Source organism: Choristoneura fumiferana, chromosome 6 (assembly GCF_025370935.1).
Source record: "Choristoneura fumiferana chromosome 6, NRCan_CFum_1, whole genome shotgun sequence".
Classification (NCBI taxonomy): domain Eukaryota; kingdom Metazoa; phylum Arthropoda; class Insecta; order Lepidoptera; family Tortricidae; genus Choristoneura; species Choristoneura fumiferana.
In genome coordinates, this window is record NC_133477.1 from 18,050,682 (window position 1) to 18,070,161 (window position 19,480).

The 19,480-nt window shown below is 39.4% G+C and overlaps 1 protein-coding gene across 1 annotated transcript; it reads right to left on the reverse strand.

Moving 5' to 3' along the window:
* Positions 1-3,529: 3,529 nt before the first annotated feature.
* Positions 3,530-17,732, reverse strand: LOC141429248 (sulfide:quinone oxidoreductase, mitochondrial-like). Its single transcript, XM_074089525.1, is given in 9 exon segments — positions 3,530-4,996; positions 6,775-6,947; positions 7,779-7,980; positions 9,212-9,406; positions 13,547-13,747; positions 13,934-13,992; positions 13,995-14,157; positions 15,235-15,340; positions 17,467-17,732. Coding segments are annotated over 9 exon segments (1,326 nt in total). The 5' UTR covers positions 17,562-17,732; the 3' UTR covers positions 3,530-4,864.
* Between the last annotated feature and the right edge of the window lie 1,748 nt (positions 17,733-19,480).

The window sequence follows — 19,480 nt, forward strand, 5'->3', positions numbered from 1 at the left end:
AATATTCATACCCCTAAACTAATGAGCATCTATTGAATACGACATGTATATTAAGTAGGTGTTACACCTAAATACTCTGAGGATTTAAATAATGCTTAAATTTATTTTCTCAAACATAGCTGCGGAAATGTATGCGTTAATATCACGAAATAGAGACCATGAAGTTTCTCATTTATGGCTGCCTACCACCTCCCTACATAAACTTCTTGCTAGGCATGATTGTATGAAAATCCATATTGTCCGCTGCTCTAACTTTTAAATTTGCTTACTAACATTAACTGACAAAAAGAAAATTACAAAACAGCCAACCAACCACTAACTCTTTGTAAGCATTGCGATGCGATGCGATGCGATGCGATGCGATGCGATGGGAAGGACGGATGGATGGACAGATGGATGGACGGACGGACGGACGGACGGATGGAGGGACGGACGGATGGACGGAAGGACGACGGACGGACGGATGACGGACGGGACGGATGGACGGAAGGACGGACGGACGGACGGACGGCATGGATGGATGGATGGATGGATGGATGGATGGACGGACGGATGACAGGACGGATGGATGGACGGACGGATGGACGGACGGACTGATGGACGGACAGACGGATGGATGGATGGACGGAAGGACGGATGGAGGACGGACGGACGACGGACGGACGGACGGATGGATGTGATAGTATGGATGGATGGACGACGGACGGACTGATGGACGGACGGACGGATGGGATGGATGGACGGACGGACGGACGACGGATGGATGGATGATGGACGATGGATGGACGGATGGATGGATGGACGGATGGAAGGACGGATGGATGGACGGATGGATGGACGACGGACGGACAGACTGATGGAGACGGACGGATGGACGGAAGAAGACGGACGGACAGACGGACTGATGGACGGACGGACGGATGGACGACGGACGGACGATGGATGGATGGTGGATGGACGGATGGAAGGACGGATGGATGGACGGACGGACTGATGGACGGACGGACGGATGGACGGAAGGACGGACGGACGGAAGGACGGACGGACGGACGGACGGATGGATGGATGGATGAAATATTTCCTCACATTGTTTGAGAAAAGCACTATACAAGCCTCGGCCAGAACAGGGATTGCTGGACTCGTTTTATCCGGCCTCGTCTACGACTCGGCCGTCTACCCCGAACTCGTCCATCAATCCCTTACTTCATGGCCTCTGCAGTAATGTACTATTTATTATGAACTGTCAAAGCACCCCATAGATTTTGTATATAAATAGAGCAATCAAATGCCATATTAGAATGAAATTATCAGTCTCAACTCTATCGATCATCAGCATCATCATCGTCAGATATACGTCCCACTGCTGGGCACAGGCTCCTCAGAACGAGATTTGACCGCAGTTCCCACTCAGGCTCAGTGCGGATTGGAACTTTACTCACACCATTGAACTGCTTCGCAGGATTGTGCAATTTGTGCAGGTTTCCTCCCGATATTTTCCTTCACCGTAAAGCACGTGGTAAATTTAAAATATTTTATTAACCTGTCCGTTGTCTGTCTGTCTGTCTGTAATCAAATCTTGCAAGTTAAATTCGACCAACTTCCAGTAGTTGAATTGACTTGAAATTTTGTATATTTATGTAAATTATGTGCCAATACAATAATCTGGTAGCGACATCCAGGTAGACTAGCCAGGATCGTCTCCACAGGACGGTACTCTTCAAAGTTTAATGGCATCGACTTGAAATTTGGTTTTCCCAAAAAAAAATATTTTTATTCGACTGGATGGCAAACGAGCAAGTAGGTCTCCTGATGGTAAGAGATCACAACCGCCCATAAACATATACATATATTTATTTCACGTATGATTTTTTAAGTACTCAGATTTTTTAAGTACACATTTGAACACACGATACTTTGCTTGAGAGGCCATATAGGTGAAGCTATACCCTGCCATTATATATCATTGTTCCGAAGAATTTCACCTTAACTACTTACTTCAGCGGGGTCAATGACACAGATTTCATTATCCTTCAGTTTTCTGGAAAATCGCCAGGCGACGCTACAGCCTCCTGTACCTCCGCCGATTATAAGTAACTTACATCTAGAACGAAATAATTAACCCACACTTAGATTTGCTCACATTCTTCCCGAGCTCTGATGATAAAAAAAAAAAATATCAAACTCGGACTACTCCGTAAAAAGTTATGCCTGGTCATAGGTACCTTATCTACAATCATCCCCTGTTTTCCTACCCAAAGGGTAAGTTTTTTTTTTCAAATTTATATGGACCCCTCGGGGTATACACTTTTCATTAAAAAAATAATTATCGAAATCGGACTACTCTGTAAAAAGTTATGCCTGCTCATAGGTACATTATCTACAATCAGTGACTGAACAATCAATCATCCCCTGTTTTCCTACCCTTAGGGTAAGTTTTTTTTTCCAAATTTATATGAGACCACCCTCGGGGTATACGCTTTTCAATAAAAAATAATTATCGTAATAGGACTACTCTGTAAAAAGTTATGCGTGGTCATACATAAAAAAAGAATATACGTACGCATCGACTTGAGAACCTCCTTCGTTTTTTTTGAGTCGGTTAAAAACAAAAACTGCTACAAAGATACAAAGGCCTCCCCGCTTCACCTCCACACCTCCCGATCTGGCGCAACGCCTGGCTCCCTTGCATACTCGTCCAAATTGTCCCGCCAACTCCTCGGTCTGCCCCTATACTATGATGTCCTATATTATTTAATACAAGAGTAAGAGGGACGGTACGATACGAACTTCGATTTTGTAGTAGCTCCTCGGTCTCGCCGTCGATGGCCGTTCTCCGGCGCCCACCAAATGACAGATCAAATACTTACTTGTACTTATTTCCACAGTGCACAGAGGATACTAATCTGACATCAATGCGGGATGTAATACTTTTGCAAATATTCAGTTTGTGTAACACTGCAGCCATTTCTATTACTTATTTGTGATTAATAAAAATTTGGACAGTTCAGGTCATTGTTACTTGCTTATTTAGATTTTTGCTGTCAGTCAACACGACCAACTCGATTGTAATCCTACTTCCTATTAATAAGTGAGTTTGTTTATTACCCTTCACGCTAAAACGGCTACACTTTACATGAATAACCTAATCAAAGTTGGAAAACCTCCGACTTTTTCACTTCAAAGTTCAATACCTCAAAAACGGCTAAACCGACTTTGATAAAACATGTCTAAGAACCATCGCTAGAAAACCTGCTTTCAAATCGGTTCACCCGTTTAGGAACTACGGTGCCACAGACAGACACGCACATAGCGGTCAAACTTATAACACCCCTCTTTTTGCGACGGGGGTCAAAAAATAAACAGACGGCATCACAGACGCGTGTCAAATAAAATAACAGGAACGTAATACATATCTAGTGATTCCTTGCACAATTTTATTTCTGAATTTTGGATGGACAGCCGTTTCAATACAATGTTTAATACAAAATAATGCTGTAATTAACTTATAAAATAAAACAAATTTTAATATGAAAGTTATATTTCTTCTAAAATATGTTACATTTACATAAAACTCTAAAATATGGACTTTTAACTTTCGATCACACAAGTTTCAAATTCAACAAATAAAAAAAATATATAATCTGATTGTATTGCTGCAGTATTTATTGTGATTTTTAAATAGTACCTACTAATAAAAAGTAAAAAAAAGTAATAATCTCCCAAATGAGTTTGTTTTAAAATAAAGAATATTTAACAACAATAACACCAACAAGAGTAAATAGATTATTTAAGGGATTAACTTTCATATAAAATCACAGTTACTTAGTTGAAAAAAAAAGTTAAATCTTAAAACAATTGAGAAAGTTTTTTTTCGACACTACTGCATAATCAGCTCATCAATAATGCATAGTTGCATACACCTTAAAATGCTTATACAAGGGCAATTTTTGCTAAATTAAAAGCCGGCAATAATCACTAGTACAAATAAAACAACAAGTGGAACAACATGATGCCATTTGTTATTATCTGTATTCAGCATTATTTTAAATCGCTCCACTACATTGCTCATTTTAGCAAACATTTGTCGGCAATACAGCAATTCAAATCGCCCTATAACAGCACTTTTAGCTTTATAGTTACATGTATGGTCCAATTTAACCTTTAACCATAAACGTAGTTTAGGTTAAGATATAGTACCAACAAACTAAGAGCTGTGAAAAGACTGTGAAAAATGCTCTTATCAAAAAATTTATAAGCTGACTGAAACTCCACTTGATACATTTTAATTTTGAGATACGAGCTTTTTAAACAAGGTTTAGCCATATCTTGTGTATTACGAAAATCAATATCCATGAATTAAAAAAAATCTTGCTGCTAAGAAACTACACGCATGATTTGACTTTAGTTCATGGAAATATTCGTCTATTTTCTAATACAAGCTACAGCGTTTAATATTTCTGAGCCTTATCGAATCCGTTCTTTGCGTTGCTTTTTATACACACATGTAGCAGTTCATCCCTAAGGTACTCAATACACTACTACATGTAAGGCTTTATCTTTCTAGTTGTATTTTAAATGTGTTTAATGTATACTTATTAAAAGAACAGTTTTTTTTTCAGTTCTAGAGTTAATAATAGTGTTAGTGTTTAGTTATTTTACAGTTTTTATAGATATTTTAACGCAGCTATCCAGTAATACCTATTCTAAAGCCCAGTTTAGACCTGCAAGTATAATCGCTCAAGTTGTATTACATTGCGGTGTTCGGGCATTCGATTGGTGATTTGAAACTAGTTCTCTTTACGGCTTCGCAATGTACTACAATTTGCGAGATTTTGTCGGCTTTACAATACCTTCATTGTATGAATTACTTCGCGAAGGGGTTGATGATCCTCCTTATGAACTCCGGGCCGTGGTAGTAGCCTTTGAGCATCAAGTTCCAGTACAAGAAAGGGAAGAGATCTCTCTTCATGTAGTACGCTATTGTGCTCTCTCTTGCCTGAGAAAAATAAGTTGTTGTAAGTGACGTATCTTACTAATATCCCACTAATATTAAATGCGAAAGTTTGTAAGTCTGTTTGTTACCTTTTCACGTCTAAACCGCTGAGCTGATTTAGATGAAATTCGGTATACAGATGGTTTGAGTCCCGAGTAAGGACATCATTTTTATAATTGGTTCCCGCGGGATAACCGAATTTTACGCGGTCGGAGTCACGGGCAACAGCTAGTTACGAGTATATCAATATAAATACGAAAAATCATGAGTGCGTGCAGATGTTTGTGATTGTCACTCCTTCGTGCTAAACGGCAGGACGGATTTGAATGCAATTTGGTATGCATATAGCTATTCTGGAATAACGTATACGCTACTTTTATTACTATATTCCCTCGGGATCGGAATTAAATATCAGAATTTCCATCACTATAATTCAGAGGCATGAAATTTGGCATCAGTGAATCTCGGAATTTCCATCACTAAATTTAGAGGCACGAAATTTGGCATCGGTGAATCTCGGAATTTCCATCACTAAATTTAGAGGCACGAAATTTGGCATCGGTGAATCTCGGAATTTCCATCACTAAATTTAGAGGCATGAAATTTGGCATCGGTGAATCTCGGAATTTCCATCACTAAATTTAGAGGCATGAAATTTGGCATCAGTGAATCTCGGAATTTCCATCACTAAATTTAGAGGCATGAAATTTGGCATCGGTGAATCTCGGAATTTCCATCACTAAATTTAGAGGCACGAAATTTGGCATCGGTGAATCTCGGAATTTCCATCACTAAATTTAGAGGCATGCAATTTGGCATCAGTGAATCTCGGAATTTCCATCACTAAATTTAGAGGCATGCAATTTGGCATCAGTGAATCTCGGAATTTCCATCACTAAATTTAGAGGCATGCAATTTGGCATCAGTGAATCTCGGAATTTCCATCACTAAATTTAGAGGCATGCAATTTGGCATCAGTGAATCTCGGAATTTCCATCACTAAATTTAGAGGCACGAAATTTGGCATCAGTGTTTTTATGCAACATTAATGAACACCACAACACAGGGCCGGGCCAAGTGGCGTGAAAATGAAATGGCCTTTACCCAGCAGTGGGTGGATGTGGGCTGATTTGATTTGATCGATTGAATGAGCTCCACAATATAGGTTTTGGGCAGTCCCGCAGGAAGTTTTACGAGATCCCGGAAATTAAATTCAAATGCCACACCTTATGATGCGTTGTGTGCTTGCGTGTGTGTGTGGGTGTTTGTTAATTTTTTTTTCACGGTAACGGCTAGACAGATTGGAATGAAATTTGATGCGTAGATAGCAGAACGTATGAAAAAACTCGCCATGAAAGCTGATTTGTATCCCGCTTTTATCTGTTATATAATTTTATTTGTTTTTATTTTTAATAAATGCTGTAACGTTTCTGTGACGTTTGCTTAATGAAATCTGAGATTTCCAAAAACGAAAAACTGAAGTTTTTTACTCAGTAATTTAGGTACCAGCACCAATATCTGACACAACAAGCGTGCATAAATATCTGATACGACTCTATTTCTAGGGCCGGAAGGACGTGTCAGATATTTTTGCACGCTCCGCTGTGGCAGATATTAATGCTGGTGACCGTACCAAGTTATTTTTTGAAATTCGTATAGGAATTTGAATTCGGCTGTCAGATCCAATGGTTAATGCGAGCGTAGTCGCAGGTAAAGGCTGGTACATAACGAACTTTTCAACATTTTTCATTTTGCACAGCAGCTACAGGTATAGGGCGTACCTGGTTAAAAGGCAGCGTCTCCCGCGGCACGCCGTCGTATATGAACTCGGCCAGTATGCAGGTGTTGTATGACGTCACGAGCGGGCACGCGCCGTAGCCGTTGTACTTCTCCTTGGGGCTGTCTTTGGCCATTGTGGCCAGGAGGTTTTGCTCGAGGACGTAACATTGCTTCGCTGGAAAGAAAAGTGTAAATGTAAGAATTTGAACTGACGCCAAACCAGCGTAATTTTAGTAAGAGAGAGAGAGAGTAAGACAGCCGGTGAAATTACTGGCACTTGAGGTATCCCATCTTAGACCTCTAGGTTGGCAACGCATCTGCAATACCCCTGGTGTTGCATATTTTTATGGGCGGTGATGATCTCTTACCATCAGGAGACCCACTTGCTCGTTTGCCATCCAGTCGAATAAAAAAAAGGTCAATAGAATTAGAATTAATATAATATAATTACTTCCTTAACCTCGTACCCAAATTGTATCAAACAAATCAACATTCTATGCTATGCTTTGCTATTTCATATGTAAAATAAAGATGATTCTAAAACAATTTAATAAATATGGCCAGATACGAGGTTGAAAAAGTACATGGACGATTTTTCGAAGAATTAATTTCCAGCAACTTGGAAATCCTTTTAATTCCTTAATTTGGTCCTAAACGTTTGTAATCCGAGTCTGACCTTTCCAGGAGGTGTGCATAACTTTTGAGAGCCAAATAACCACGAAATTTTTGCTCTTTTTTGACGACTATCTCAATGGCGCCACGCACTTTCCGCGGAATGAAAACTTTTCTCGCGCAAGTACGGATGCCTTATCAAATCTGATAGTGTTTCGCGTGCTCCTAGATGAAGTAGCCCGAAACATGTCGAGCTAAACTCGATTTAAGACGCGAGTTATCCGAGTCATTAAATATTAGTGCATCTCACAGCAGTTTCACGTTAAAATAATTTTAACATAGAATAATTATCTATAGCAAAGTCATCAACATAACCTATGTCCTCGCAACTCACCTATAGCCGCAGCAGTCTTGCTGTTGGGCGTGTTAGTACAATCCCCGATCCCATACATGTTGGGATACTTTGTATGCTGCAGGGTGTATTTGTCGACGCTGAGGAACCCAGTGTTGTCCACTATGCCGGGGTTGCTGTGGATGAAGTCCGGGGTCTTCATAGGCGGCGACACGTGGAGCACGCTGTATGGCATGGTCGTTTCCTGGAGGAAATGTGGATTAGAGTAGGACCAGCGAATCTTGGCGGCAAGAAAAGGCGGCTAATTTAAAAAAAAACTATATGTAACACAGGATATAGTACATGCGTGCAAGCGTTCGTACATTTGTACCAATGAACTATTTTTTTTCTTTCAATTAGCGAATGAAACAGATCAACTCACGACTATAAATCATTAGTCAGGATAGTTACCATCATTATTAGACAACACTAGCGCTGCCTACCTTAATAACAACACTAGCGCTGCCTACCCTCATGGCAACACTAGCGCTGCCTACCCTCATGGCAACACTAGCGCTGCCTACCCTCATGGCAACACCAGCGCTGCCTACCCTCATGGCAACACTAGCGCTGTCTACCTTAATAACAACACTAGCGCTGCCTACCCTCATGATGGCAACACTAGCGCTGCCTACCCTCATGGCAACACTAGCGCTGCCTACCCTCATGGCAACACTAGCGCTGTCTACGCTCATGGCAACACTAGCGTTGTCTACCATCATGCCAACACCAGCGCTGTCTACGCTCATAGCAACACTAGCGCTGTCTACCCTTATGCCAACACTAGCGCTGTCTACCCTCATGGCAACACTAGCTCTGTCTACCCTCATGGCAACACTAGCGCTGTCTACCCTCATGGCAACATTAGCGCTGTCTACCTTAATAACAACACTAGCGCTACCTGCCCTCATGACAACACTAGCGCTACCTACCCTCATGGCAACACTAGCGCTGTCTACCTTAATAACAACACTAGCGCTGCCTACCCTCATGACAACACTAGCGCTGCCTACCCTCATAGCAACACTAGCGCTGTCTACCTTAATAACAACACTAGCGCTGCCTGCCCTCATGATGGCAACACTAGCGCTGCCTACCCTTATGGCAATACTAGCACTGCCTACCCTCATGACAGCGCTAGTGCTGCGTACCCTGTTGCTGAGGCTGGCTGGCACAGGTGTAGCTCCTGGCTTATCGTCGGTGATACTGCAATACCGCGTAACTAGCATTTTCCATGAGGTATAATTTTCTCTGTACTAACAATACTAACATTGTACTTTTCTAACAGTGAAAATTATACCTTATAAAAAATGCTAGTTACGCGGTATTGCAGTATCACCGACGTTATCATTTATTTTAGTTTTATCGTTGCTTTGAAACTACTTATATATGAATAATAAGATCTGAGATTAGCTACTCTAAACGTCTAAACTAACCTTGGTCTTGTCGGCGCTGTTAAAGAACACAGCTTCGTTCTTGTCATGGCGGACTTCCTTCAGCACACTCTGGTAGTTGACCTTTATATTTTTCCGCTCGACGACCTTCATCAGAACGTCCGCGTACTTCTTGACCCCGAATATCACGGGGAGGCACGTGTTGTACGTTATGTTCGCTTTTGAGCGGACATTCGTCTGAAATACAAGGGGATAACTAAGGCTGGAAATACACATTAAGTATACACATGCGTGTAGCTCGCACATTTTCGTACAAGTAGCTAGCGCGCGTATGTCAATCTTCATACAGATATGGCTCAAGCGTGCAAAGTCATGTGTATTCCCGGCCTAAAAATGTGCCAAGTGCGAGTCCTAGGTCTAGGTACCTGTTCAAATTAATAAAATACAGCCGCTGGGAGACAAATCACAAAGTTTTTTTTCCCCCCCTAAGACCAACTCACGCATGAACGGTTTTTATTTTTTGTTTATTTGCAGTATAGTACGTCTAGTATCATTCCAAATGCAAAAAATAATAATATAATAAAAATTAAATAAATAAATAACTATACAGTCTGGAGCCTTCCCAATCTGAGAAGAGTGTGCCCTGTGCCCAGCACTACGACAATATACATGGTGTTAAAAAATCCTGCACATTAAAGCTACTGATTACTAATATGATACAAGTGTTTAGTTCGAAATAAGAATTTATGTTTTGTATGGAAGTTGAGTACCTAATAAGAAGACATTATCTCCATACAAAACAGTTCTTTTTTTTACTTTCGAATTTCGATGTATTTCCGTCCACCTATATCGTATTCATGTTAAGATAGTAACTGAATGTGCTAAATGTTGCATGACAGAGATAACTAGTATAATGCATTTATCGGCTTCGCAGTATGTAACACCAACATTGTGTAATCAAAGATTCGCGTTATCACTTCGATTTGTTCTGCCATTACTGACATATTTTTATTTATCAAATCAGCAAGAATAGTTAAAAAAGCCGTGGTGGCCTAGTGGTTTGACCTATCGCCTCTCAAGCAAAGGTTCGTGGGTTCAAACCCCGGCCCGCACCTCTGAGCTTTTCAAAATGTATGTGCCAAATTACATTTGAAATTTACCATGAGCTTTACGGCGAAGGAAAACATCGTGAAGAAACCTGCAGACACCTGTGAAGTACTTTAATGGTATGTGCGAAGTTCCCAATCCGCACTGGGCCCGCGTGGGAACTACGGCCCAAGCCTTCTCATTATGAGAGGAGGCCTGTTCGCAGCAGTGGGACGTAAATAGGCTGGGATGATGATATTATATAACAATATAACGTTAACTTTAAAGGAACAATCAACAGTTAAACTTACCTTACCTTACCCTACTTACCTTATCTAATTTGATATGGTGAATGAGAAAAGTATGAATTGTAGGTATTTATTGGAATTGGTGAATTCATTCTAGTTTCGGTTTCGACGTACAGGAATGATCGATCAAGCGAGTCAAGTCAAAGACTTAGGACTTTGGTTTGGTTGCTTTACATTTGGCTATTTTTTTATAATCACTAGGGCGGGACAGCCGCCCCTCCTGCTCCCCCCTGGCGACGCCCTCGCATGTCTCTCTTATATGTCGCGTCAATTTCGCTTGTCAAATTTGTGAATTTTACTACTCGACATTAAAAAATTTAAAATACATAGGAACTACCTACATGTACGACTTTTTTTTATTTGGTCATAAAGTTAGGTAGTTTTTATCAATGAACTGAGCCGTCTGTCGAAGTAAGCGGAAATCTAGAAAAACTGTGTATGTAATAGGGAATATAGCTGCAATTTTATCCCGTCAGCGTGCAGCACTAGCATATTATGTTTATGGTTTATGTTTTTTTAGTATCTTAAATGTCCGTAGGATGCCGTAATATCATACTATTTCAATTAAATTTTTGGAAATAAAGATCTATCACTACTATCGATCATCATTTATTTTGTTATTCATAAATATGTCATGATTTCTATAGGTACTAATACTCTTTGGTCATGATCCGTCATGGCGACAAAATATAAAGAGAACTGACGTTGTCATGGCGGCTTCTTTACGGTTTGTGCTAGTGTCGCCCCCTGCGCAGAGTTTCGCCTAATATGCCCTATAAAAGAGGTCGCGCCGAAAACAAAACTGAAAAAGGCGATCAATGAGGGCTATCGCGAATGAATTCGCCGCTAGAGGCGCTAGTGTAGCGTGAGGTCTCCGAAATGTCAAATCTCATAGTTTTTGGGTGAGCTACGCGGGTTTATTTATAATTAGAATAATTTTGTGAATATTTTGCATTACCTGAAATTAATTATGGCAATTATGCGTTACGGGGCAATGAATGTCTGTGTTTTGAGACAGTTTTGTCTTTCGGAAACTTTTGTCCTCCCTTTTTTTCCGAACAAAACGGGACTAAGCAACACTGGTTGCTGGATATTTTTATGGTACGGTTTTAAGGTGTATTAAATATGATTTTAATCTAAACTTTGTTTTAACGCCCGTAATAACAGACTCTGAAAGCCACACTTAAAAACCTCACGCAACAGTGCGCCATCTAGTGAGACAAAAAACGATAGCCCTCATTGTAGCCTCTGACCTCACGGGGCGTGAAAGAAAAGGACAACCGTATGCCTCCTATAACGGGAGCAAGAAGGACATAAATAAAGCTTGTACGTTCACACGAGAATCACAATGCTACTATTATTTAGACAGTAATTGTTTATCCTTTAAATCATCAAACAATCATATTTAGAAAACTGTAGTGTTTTATATCAACATCATTGCGAACTGTAGGTACTTATTTCAATTGACAATGGAAGATTGCTATGACGAACCATTTTCATGAATGCTACATCATCATCATCTCAGCCTATATATGCCCCACTGCTGGGCACAGGCCTCTCAGAACAAGAGGGCTTGGGCCATAGTTCCCACGCGGGCCCAGTGCGGATTGGGAACTTCACGCGCACCATTGAATTGCTTCGCAGGTTTGTGCAGGTTTCCTCACGAAGTTTTCCTTCACCGCAAAGCTAGTGGTAAACTTCAAATGTAATTCCGCACATGAATTTCGAAAAACTCAGAGGTGCGAGCCGGGGTTTGAGCCCACGTCCCTCTGATGAATGCTACAATGCCTATAATATACTTACCCCCTTATTCATAAACGACAGTCAACCCTATTTTAGTTAAAATGCCGCTAAAATTCGTTTGTCCTTATCTGTCACTTCGACATTTGTATTTGTTAGAAAGGGACAAAGCATTTGTTAGTTAACATAGGCTTGTTAAGTTTTATGAATAAGGGGGTTAATGCATCGTGCGTTAATCCTTTGCCAGGCATAGTGCATATAGCAAAAATGTACACAAATATTCGACCTCGCTAAATTTACAATATGGTACTAAATCAACTGAAATCGTTAAAAATATTATTCGTTTTTAAATTAATCCCTCATAGGTTAACAATACAGGGTGGAAAGTTGAGATGGGGCAGCAATACTGGGATAAGACACTAACTTTAGTTAAAATGTTCAGTTTTTAGTTGTCTTCATGTTGTTTAATTTTCTTTAAGCATAAAGGATTCATATTCGTAAAAAAACAACATGCGAAAGTTTCACTTTGCAAATTAGTACCCTACGGACTGTATGGAAAAAGTTTTCTTTGATTTGTGGGTGTTCTAGTACTTCTAACCTTAGTTGGTCTCAAAGAGTGTTTTAATCCTTGATAGAAATTGGGACCGATTGGCATTAAAAAAAAAGACAAATCTGTCGATTTTCTCGCTGATTGTACATTTTATCAAAAATCTGTGAAAAATTGTCATCACTCAAAAAGTTAGTAAAGGTCTTCTAAGAGCATTTTCGCGTAGCAGCAAGGGATCTAGTAGCTGCCTTCGCTGCCCCATCTCAACTTTCTATCCTGTATAAAACTGTGATTCAGTTTAGCGTATTCGCGTGGCCTGGAAAAGAGTTAAGATTTAATTTTACTCGCTATGTTTATCCCGTCGTTTAGCTCCCGTGAAAGAAACGTCGTTTTGCGATGCTGTCCTCGACTCGACGCATCCAGCTTCTAGCGGCAGCCTTTCTAGCCCGAGAGCCGGCACCAATTTTTGGGCAAGTATTTGAGGCAAGCTGACAACTTGTCCTATACCTCTCCTACTATACCCCAACACGGAATTGCAGACTTGACTGTGGCTGGTAAGTAGCGGGGCTAAATCAACCATAATTTATTTTTTTTTTAATTTAGGGGTTACAAAAATTGGTACCAGCTCTCCTACTATTCGCAGATTCGTTCATTTGATTTCACTCTGCGATGATGCTGATGATGACGGTCACTGACCTTGGTAAAGTAGGAGTCGGCGAGATAAGCTATCTTCTGCGGCGCGCCGGGGCACTTGATGGGCGTGTCGGGGTACGTGAACACCACCTCCCCCCCCTTGAAGCGCTGCAGATCCCCCCAGGTCTTCTCGCAGTAGTCCGGAGAGTATATCGTCGAGACCCCGCTGTCTTTTATGGAGAGAGCTTCGGTGAGACCTGGGACCTGGGTTCGAGGAAAGATAAATGATAAAAACCAGGCTCGGTATTTTTTTTTTTGCAAAGGTCGCAGTGTGTTCTTTTAGGGTATTTTTTTAGTTTACCATCGCTTTCGAATAGACCATGATTCAAGAAGAATTTTCCCGTCCTCTATACTTTACTTTTTCTATACTTTTTACTTATGAGAACCTACCTTGCAATAGTCGTTTTGCAGCCCCACAGCGATCACGATGTATTCATAGTTGATGAGGTCCCGTTCGTCGTGACGACGGCCTGGCGGGCCGGGTCCACGGAGGAGGCCGAGTCACGGAGCCATCGGGCCTGGCTCGGGAGCACGCTGCGGGCCGAGCGCCGAGTGCTGGCCACGCTGGTCACGCCGGCTGCCACGAGGGTCCAGAGCGGTTGGTAGTAGTGGACCTAAGGGGACACAAGAGCTGGTTTCATCACGGCCCAAGCCCTCTCGTTATGCAGGCCTGTGGCCTGCAGTAAGACGTACAGTCGCAAACCGGGTTTAATATGGCCGTGTAATGCTGTTCTGGTACATTAATGAAAATATTTACAACGAGTATTTATATAACCGTGCTAAATGAATAGTGGCGAGTGGCTCAAAACATTGCAGTTCGTGATTTGACTAATGTTAAGTCAATAAATTCGCGTATACATATATTTGTAACTTTGACCGTATCGATCTTTTTAGAGTCGACTGTACCTGCATGAAAGAAAGAGAAATGAGTAACAAAAATAACAAAAGTAAAATAAAATAATGTGTTGATCATGCACTGATTACCCTTGACGACGGTAGAGTACCTAATCAGTAGGTAAATATTACATCACCTATAAACTTAGATATTTATCCTGCAGCTCGCTTGTCCAATAAACACCCACAGGTACATAATAAATAGTAAATAAATATCACTGTTTCTGAGACACAAAAGACTATGGTCAGTTTATAAGTTATCTGTGGTTCATAACAATAAATGGTGGAGGTGCTGAACTAGACTAACTTTAAACCCCGACGCAAAAAGAGAGGCGTACCTATAAGTTTGATGTGTTTGTGTGTCTGTCTGTGTCAACATATGTAGCTCCCAAACGGATGGACTGACTTTGATGCGGTTTTTTTGATCGAAAGCAAGTTTGATCAAGACAATTATTAGCTAAGTTTAGGAACTACAGTCCAAGCCCTCTCATTCTGAGAGAAGGCCTGCGCCCAGCAGTGACGTATAATATATAGGGCTGGGATGGGCTCTTTCCCATTAATTGTCAGTCATATTTTCGACGACCGGATGGCCAAGTGGTTAGAGAACCTGACTACGAAGCTTGAGGTCCCGGGTTCGATTCCCGGCCGGTCTTGGATGTTTAATATGTATAAGTATGTTTATCCATTGCCTAGTATCCATAGTACAAGCTATGCTTAGTTTGGGACTAGGTACTTGGTGTCAAGTGTCCCATGATATTTATTTATTTATATTTAACGGTAGTTATTAAAAGACTTACATCACTCGGTTCCAAGACAATGACAGCATCCTTTTGGAGTCTCCGTGCAAATTTAGCCGCAATGGTGCATCCTCCTGACCCGCCTCCCACCACCAGTAACTTACACCTGCAAGATAATATGTATATAACTCCATAACAAATACAAATATACAGGTTTAGCAAGCACTTCTTTGCAGCCAGAGAATCTGGACGTAACAGGAGAAGTGTTTGATAAATGTGGCTATCCAATGAGGCACAGTGACACTGGTGCCTCAGAAAAAATTAACTCTTGACAAGAGTGGTCATTGTTGTTGGTTGAGGATCAGAAGTGAACCTTCATGACAACTTTCTTAGTCAAATAATGTGATTGTTTCTGCCTGTCTTCCACAGCACAGTGCTGGCATCCATAGTCTGAAGTTCATAGTTGGCAATAGAGAAATGATATTTGGTAAAGACATAATTTGGAATTCCATATATCTGCCAAAGAAATTAGTGTGATAAGGGTCCTGGTACACAATTAAAATCCTCCACTGTATATGGTAAAAGATTAACGATTTCCCATTTAAAACAGTGCCTAATTGGTTTATATTTATTAATAGTTGCTGACTGCAGGCAAGTTACTAAAGATGACATCATTCTTTTATATGCCACTATATCTGTTTCGCAGTTTTATAATTTTAAATATATGTGTAGGTTTACTCACACAACAAATATAAAATGTGCATTTTATCTTTATTATATTAGCTTGGACTGGAAGGACATTCCACTGCTGTGCTCAGGCCCCTCCCATGTAGACTATCACTGACTTTAATTTAACAACCTAACTGTATTAAGACTAAGGGGTAGGGATGATAAACCAGGAGGCTGGAAGAGCAACCCCTTATCTTCCATACCTACATCATACATGCAGGGTTGCCATATGAAAAAATTAAAAGTCCTGACAAAAATCCTCACATCACTTTAAAGGTCCTGACATCTCTTGTAATTAGATTTGACGTAGGTTGAAGGTCGTGCCGACGCAGCGCTGCGCCACAACACTTCCATTGTGACACGAAAATTATCCATACAAATGTATGATTAATTTTCATGTCACAATGGAAAAAATTAATAGTACCTAATTCTAACTTCTTGCGTTAAGGTGTACAACTTTTTGGTCTTCACCCTTTGATTACTAATTGAAACGAAATAACAAAATTAGATTGTATTTAGTATTTATTTATTTGGCAAAAAACATAAAATACATAAGGCCTTATTCTAATAAGTCTTACAATATTATGCACCCTGGTAGGGTATAGCCACATTTATAATAATGTTATCTAATTCTATTAGGCAACTAAAAAGTAACTTGTAACTAGTTTTAAGCAAATAACTGATTGAGATCTCTTCAGCTGCAATTTATCCTATGATAAATTGGTTTGAAAGAAATATTATTAATGTTATTGATTAGTTACTACTTAATTTATCATTTCACTCATAAAAAATGGTGTAATTAATGTTTCCAATGAGGTCATTTCTAGAAATCTGTGTGCGCATATTTTGCATAAACTTAACTGTCGAAAGGTCACTGGTGAGCAACAAAATTCTGTAAGTTCATCCTGACAAAGGGTCGAAAATCCAGATAAGTCTGGACAAATCCTGACGTATGGCAACCCTACATGCATGTTATGATATATTTAATGTATTTGTCACTCAAGTAGTGTGGGGTATGGTTAAGGCACAAAAGCAAAGGTATATTAGTGTAGTTGATTGATATTACAAACATATTGTTTAAATAATCATGTTATTATGTTCAATAAAACATATAAATATTTTTTTGGATGTCCCTTACTCCATACCTTTTTTTGGTGCAAATTTTAATAACTTTATATAAGAAAATTTTACTACATGCATATGCCTATAATAAGCATAGACAAGTGTTAGAAAGAAGGGGAGGACTTTGCCCAGCAGTGGGGCATTTAATAATCCCAATAAAAAAAATATCAGTAGTCAATTGGGACTGGATTACTCAAAAGTAAATATCACCTCAACCTTGAAAAACCACTTGATAACAGCAACAGGCAAAATAACAAACAATGGCCAATAATCATAAACATTCTGATCACGGCTGAATGAAATCCAGGCCGATAACATGACACCTACTTGTTGCGCAATTCCTGCCTAAAACACTAAAAAGTTTTTATATATCCACACAGAAGTTATACAGCGCTTGAGACAGCAATGCTAATTTCCACAATATTACAGTTACAAACTTACGAATGGGTTTTGTTGTTTGCCGCCGAAACAGAAAATAATCTATACCATCCAGAACTCAAACACTTTGGACTGATTACACGGGTAACGCTATTCATTTTGTGAAGGTATTGCACTAGAACATCCTCCGTCTGATTTCACCGGATGCACGAATGGCCGCGGTGACCAGCGGTCGCTTAATAAGCGGTTGATGTTTTGCACACGCATCTGAGCTATCAGCTGCTGCGATTTATTCCATTATTCTTGTTGTTGTGTCATTTTGATTTGACTTACTGATGACTGATGGATGACGGATGAAGAAATGTCAATTTTGTAGGAAAAAAAAAGGTAAGATCTCAAGGGTTTTCATTTGTCAACCTTCTTTGGTGATTTCAGTCATAAGTACGATGAATTCAATCAGTTATATATAATAAGTTAAATTCTAAGAAAAATATGACTGAACAGAAACAAATGTAAATATAGATGTAATTCTGCGTTGTACAAAATATATTTTTATTTCAAGCTAAATTTAAGCTGTTTTAATACTTTCTGAAACAGCTTTTTACGAACGTCTCCTCAATGTTGCCAGTAAATTAACAATGTTCGAAAACTACTTGAAATTAAAGAGTATAACGCCATTGGCTAACTAACCAAACATTTCAATTTATATCACCGTTTTGCATTTCCAATTTTTTTCATATACATAATTTACTACTTTTAACATAATCTTGTCTTAAAAAAAATAATTTATACCTACCTACTAAAAATATTCGTTTTCGTATAGCCTTTGTTTTAAATTAAAGAACTATTAAAAAAGACTGCTCATTCGCGACCTTATAATAGCTATATCTATGTAACAAATGTGTGTTCATGCAGCTCTTCCATATCCGCATTGTAAGAACACACACACAAACCCAACTATCACCATTCACCACAATACACTGACACATTTCGAAAACAACCAGCCGCAACTGAGGATGAACTCTGGTTGAGTTTGAAACGCGTCAGTGTACTTCAATGTAATTTTGAACGAAAAATCGAGACGGCCCGCCGAAATTATAAAACTTCAAACCACTAAATTTGTACCTTGAGCATGGCATCATTCATCTTGTCACTGTCAAATAAACTACTCCGTCCGTACTAATTCTGAGATTATAAACTTTATTGTGTAGGTAGCACATAAAGTTCATATTCACAAGTAACGGCAGCTCTTCTCTTGCTTGTTGTGTTGACAATCATATAAGGCTAATACTCTTTGATACAAGGATACAAGGCAAGGCACCAGCAAGCAGACTTCTTAGCCCTATTTTATATTTGTGTTGTTTAATTATAATTGAATTAAGTAGTTGAATAATGCAATTATAAACTTATCTTTATGTGTGTATTTTTGCCAGCGGTCTGTCGTGCTTAAAATGTGTTGATAACTTATAGTGAACTGTTCACCTTCCACAGTATTTAGATTAACTCTAGGAGTCAAAGGTAAGTCAATATATACGTACGTAGTAACTGGTTTTGTTTAACGTAAAATATAGTCTTTAGGCGTTCTATACTTGGTTTGAATAGGTATTTAACCAAATGTAAACAAAACAATGTCAATTGGTTACTTAAATATTGAAATTCCCCCATTACACTATCTTAACATTTACATTTCTGTATTGAAATACACCAGTCTAGTTTGTATTACAATGATAGATAATAAAATGTTTAAAATCCTTGAATGTACCAAATATACCAGCTGAAGTTTGTTTACATTTAGTAAAAAAATTACCTATTGAAACTAAGTATAAAAGCGGAACATACTGTTTTCTTTTTTTTCAAAGCAAAAATCAAACTTAAACTTATTATTTAACTAGCCTTTAGTGCATTTACCCACGGCTTCCCTCGCGCTAACCATCAAATTTTGCATTTGAATTGAAATTCTGGAATTTCATAAAAATTCCCAAAATTTACATCATGGTCTTCCTTAATAAGCTTCCTTAAGTGGACTTAATACAACTTAAATGAAGACCACAATGGAATTTTCGCTATTGCCATTATA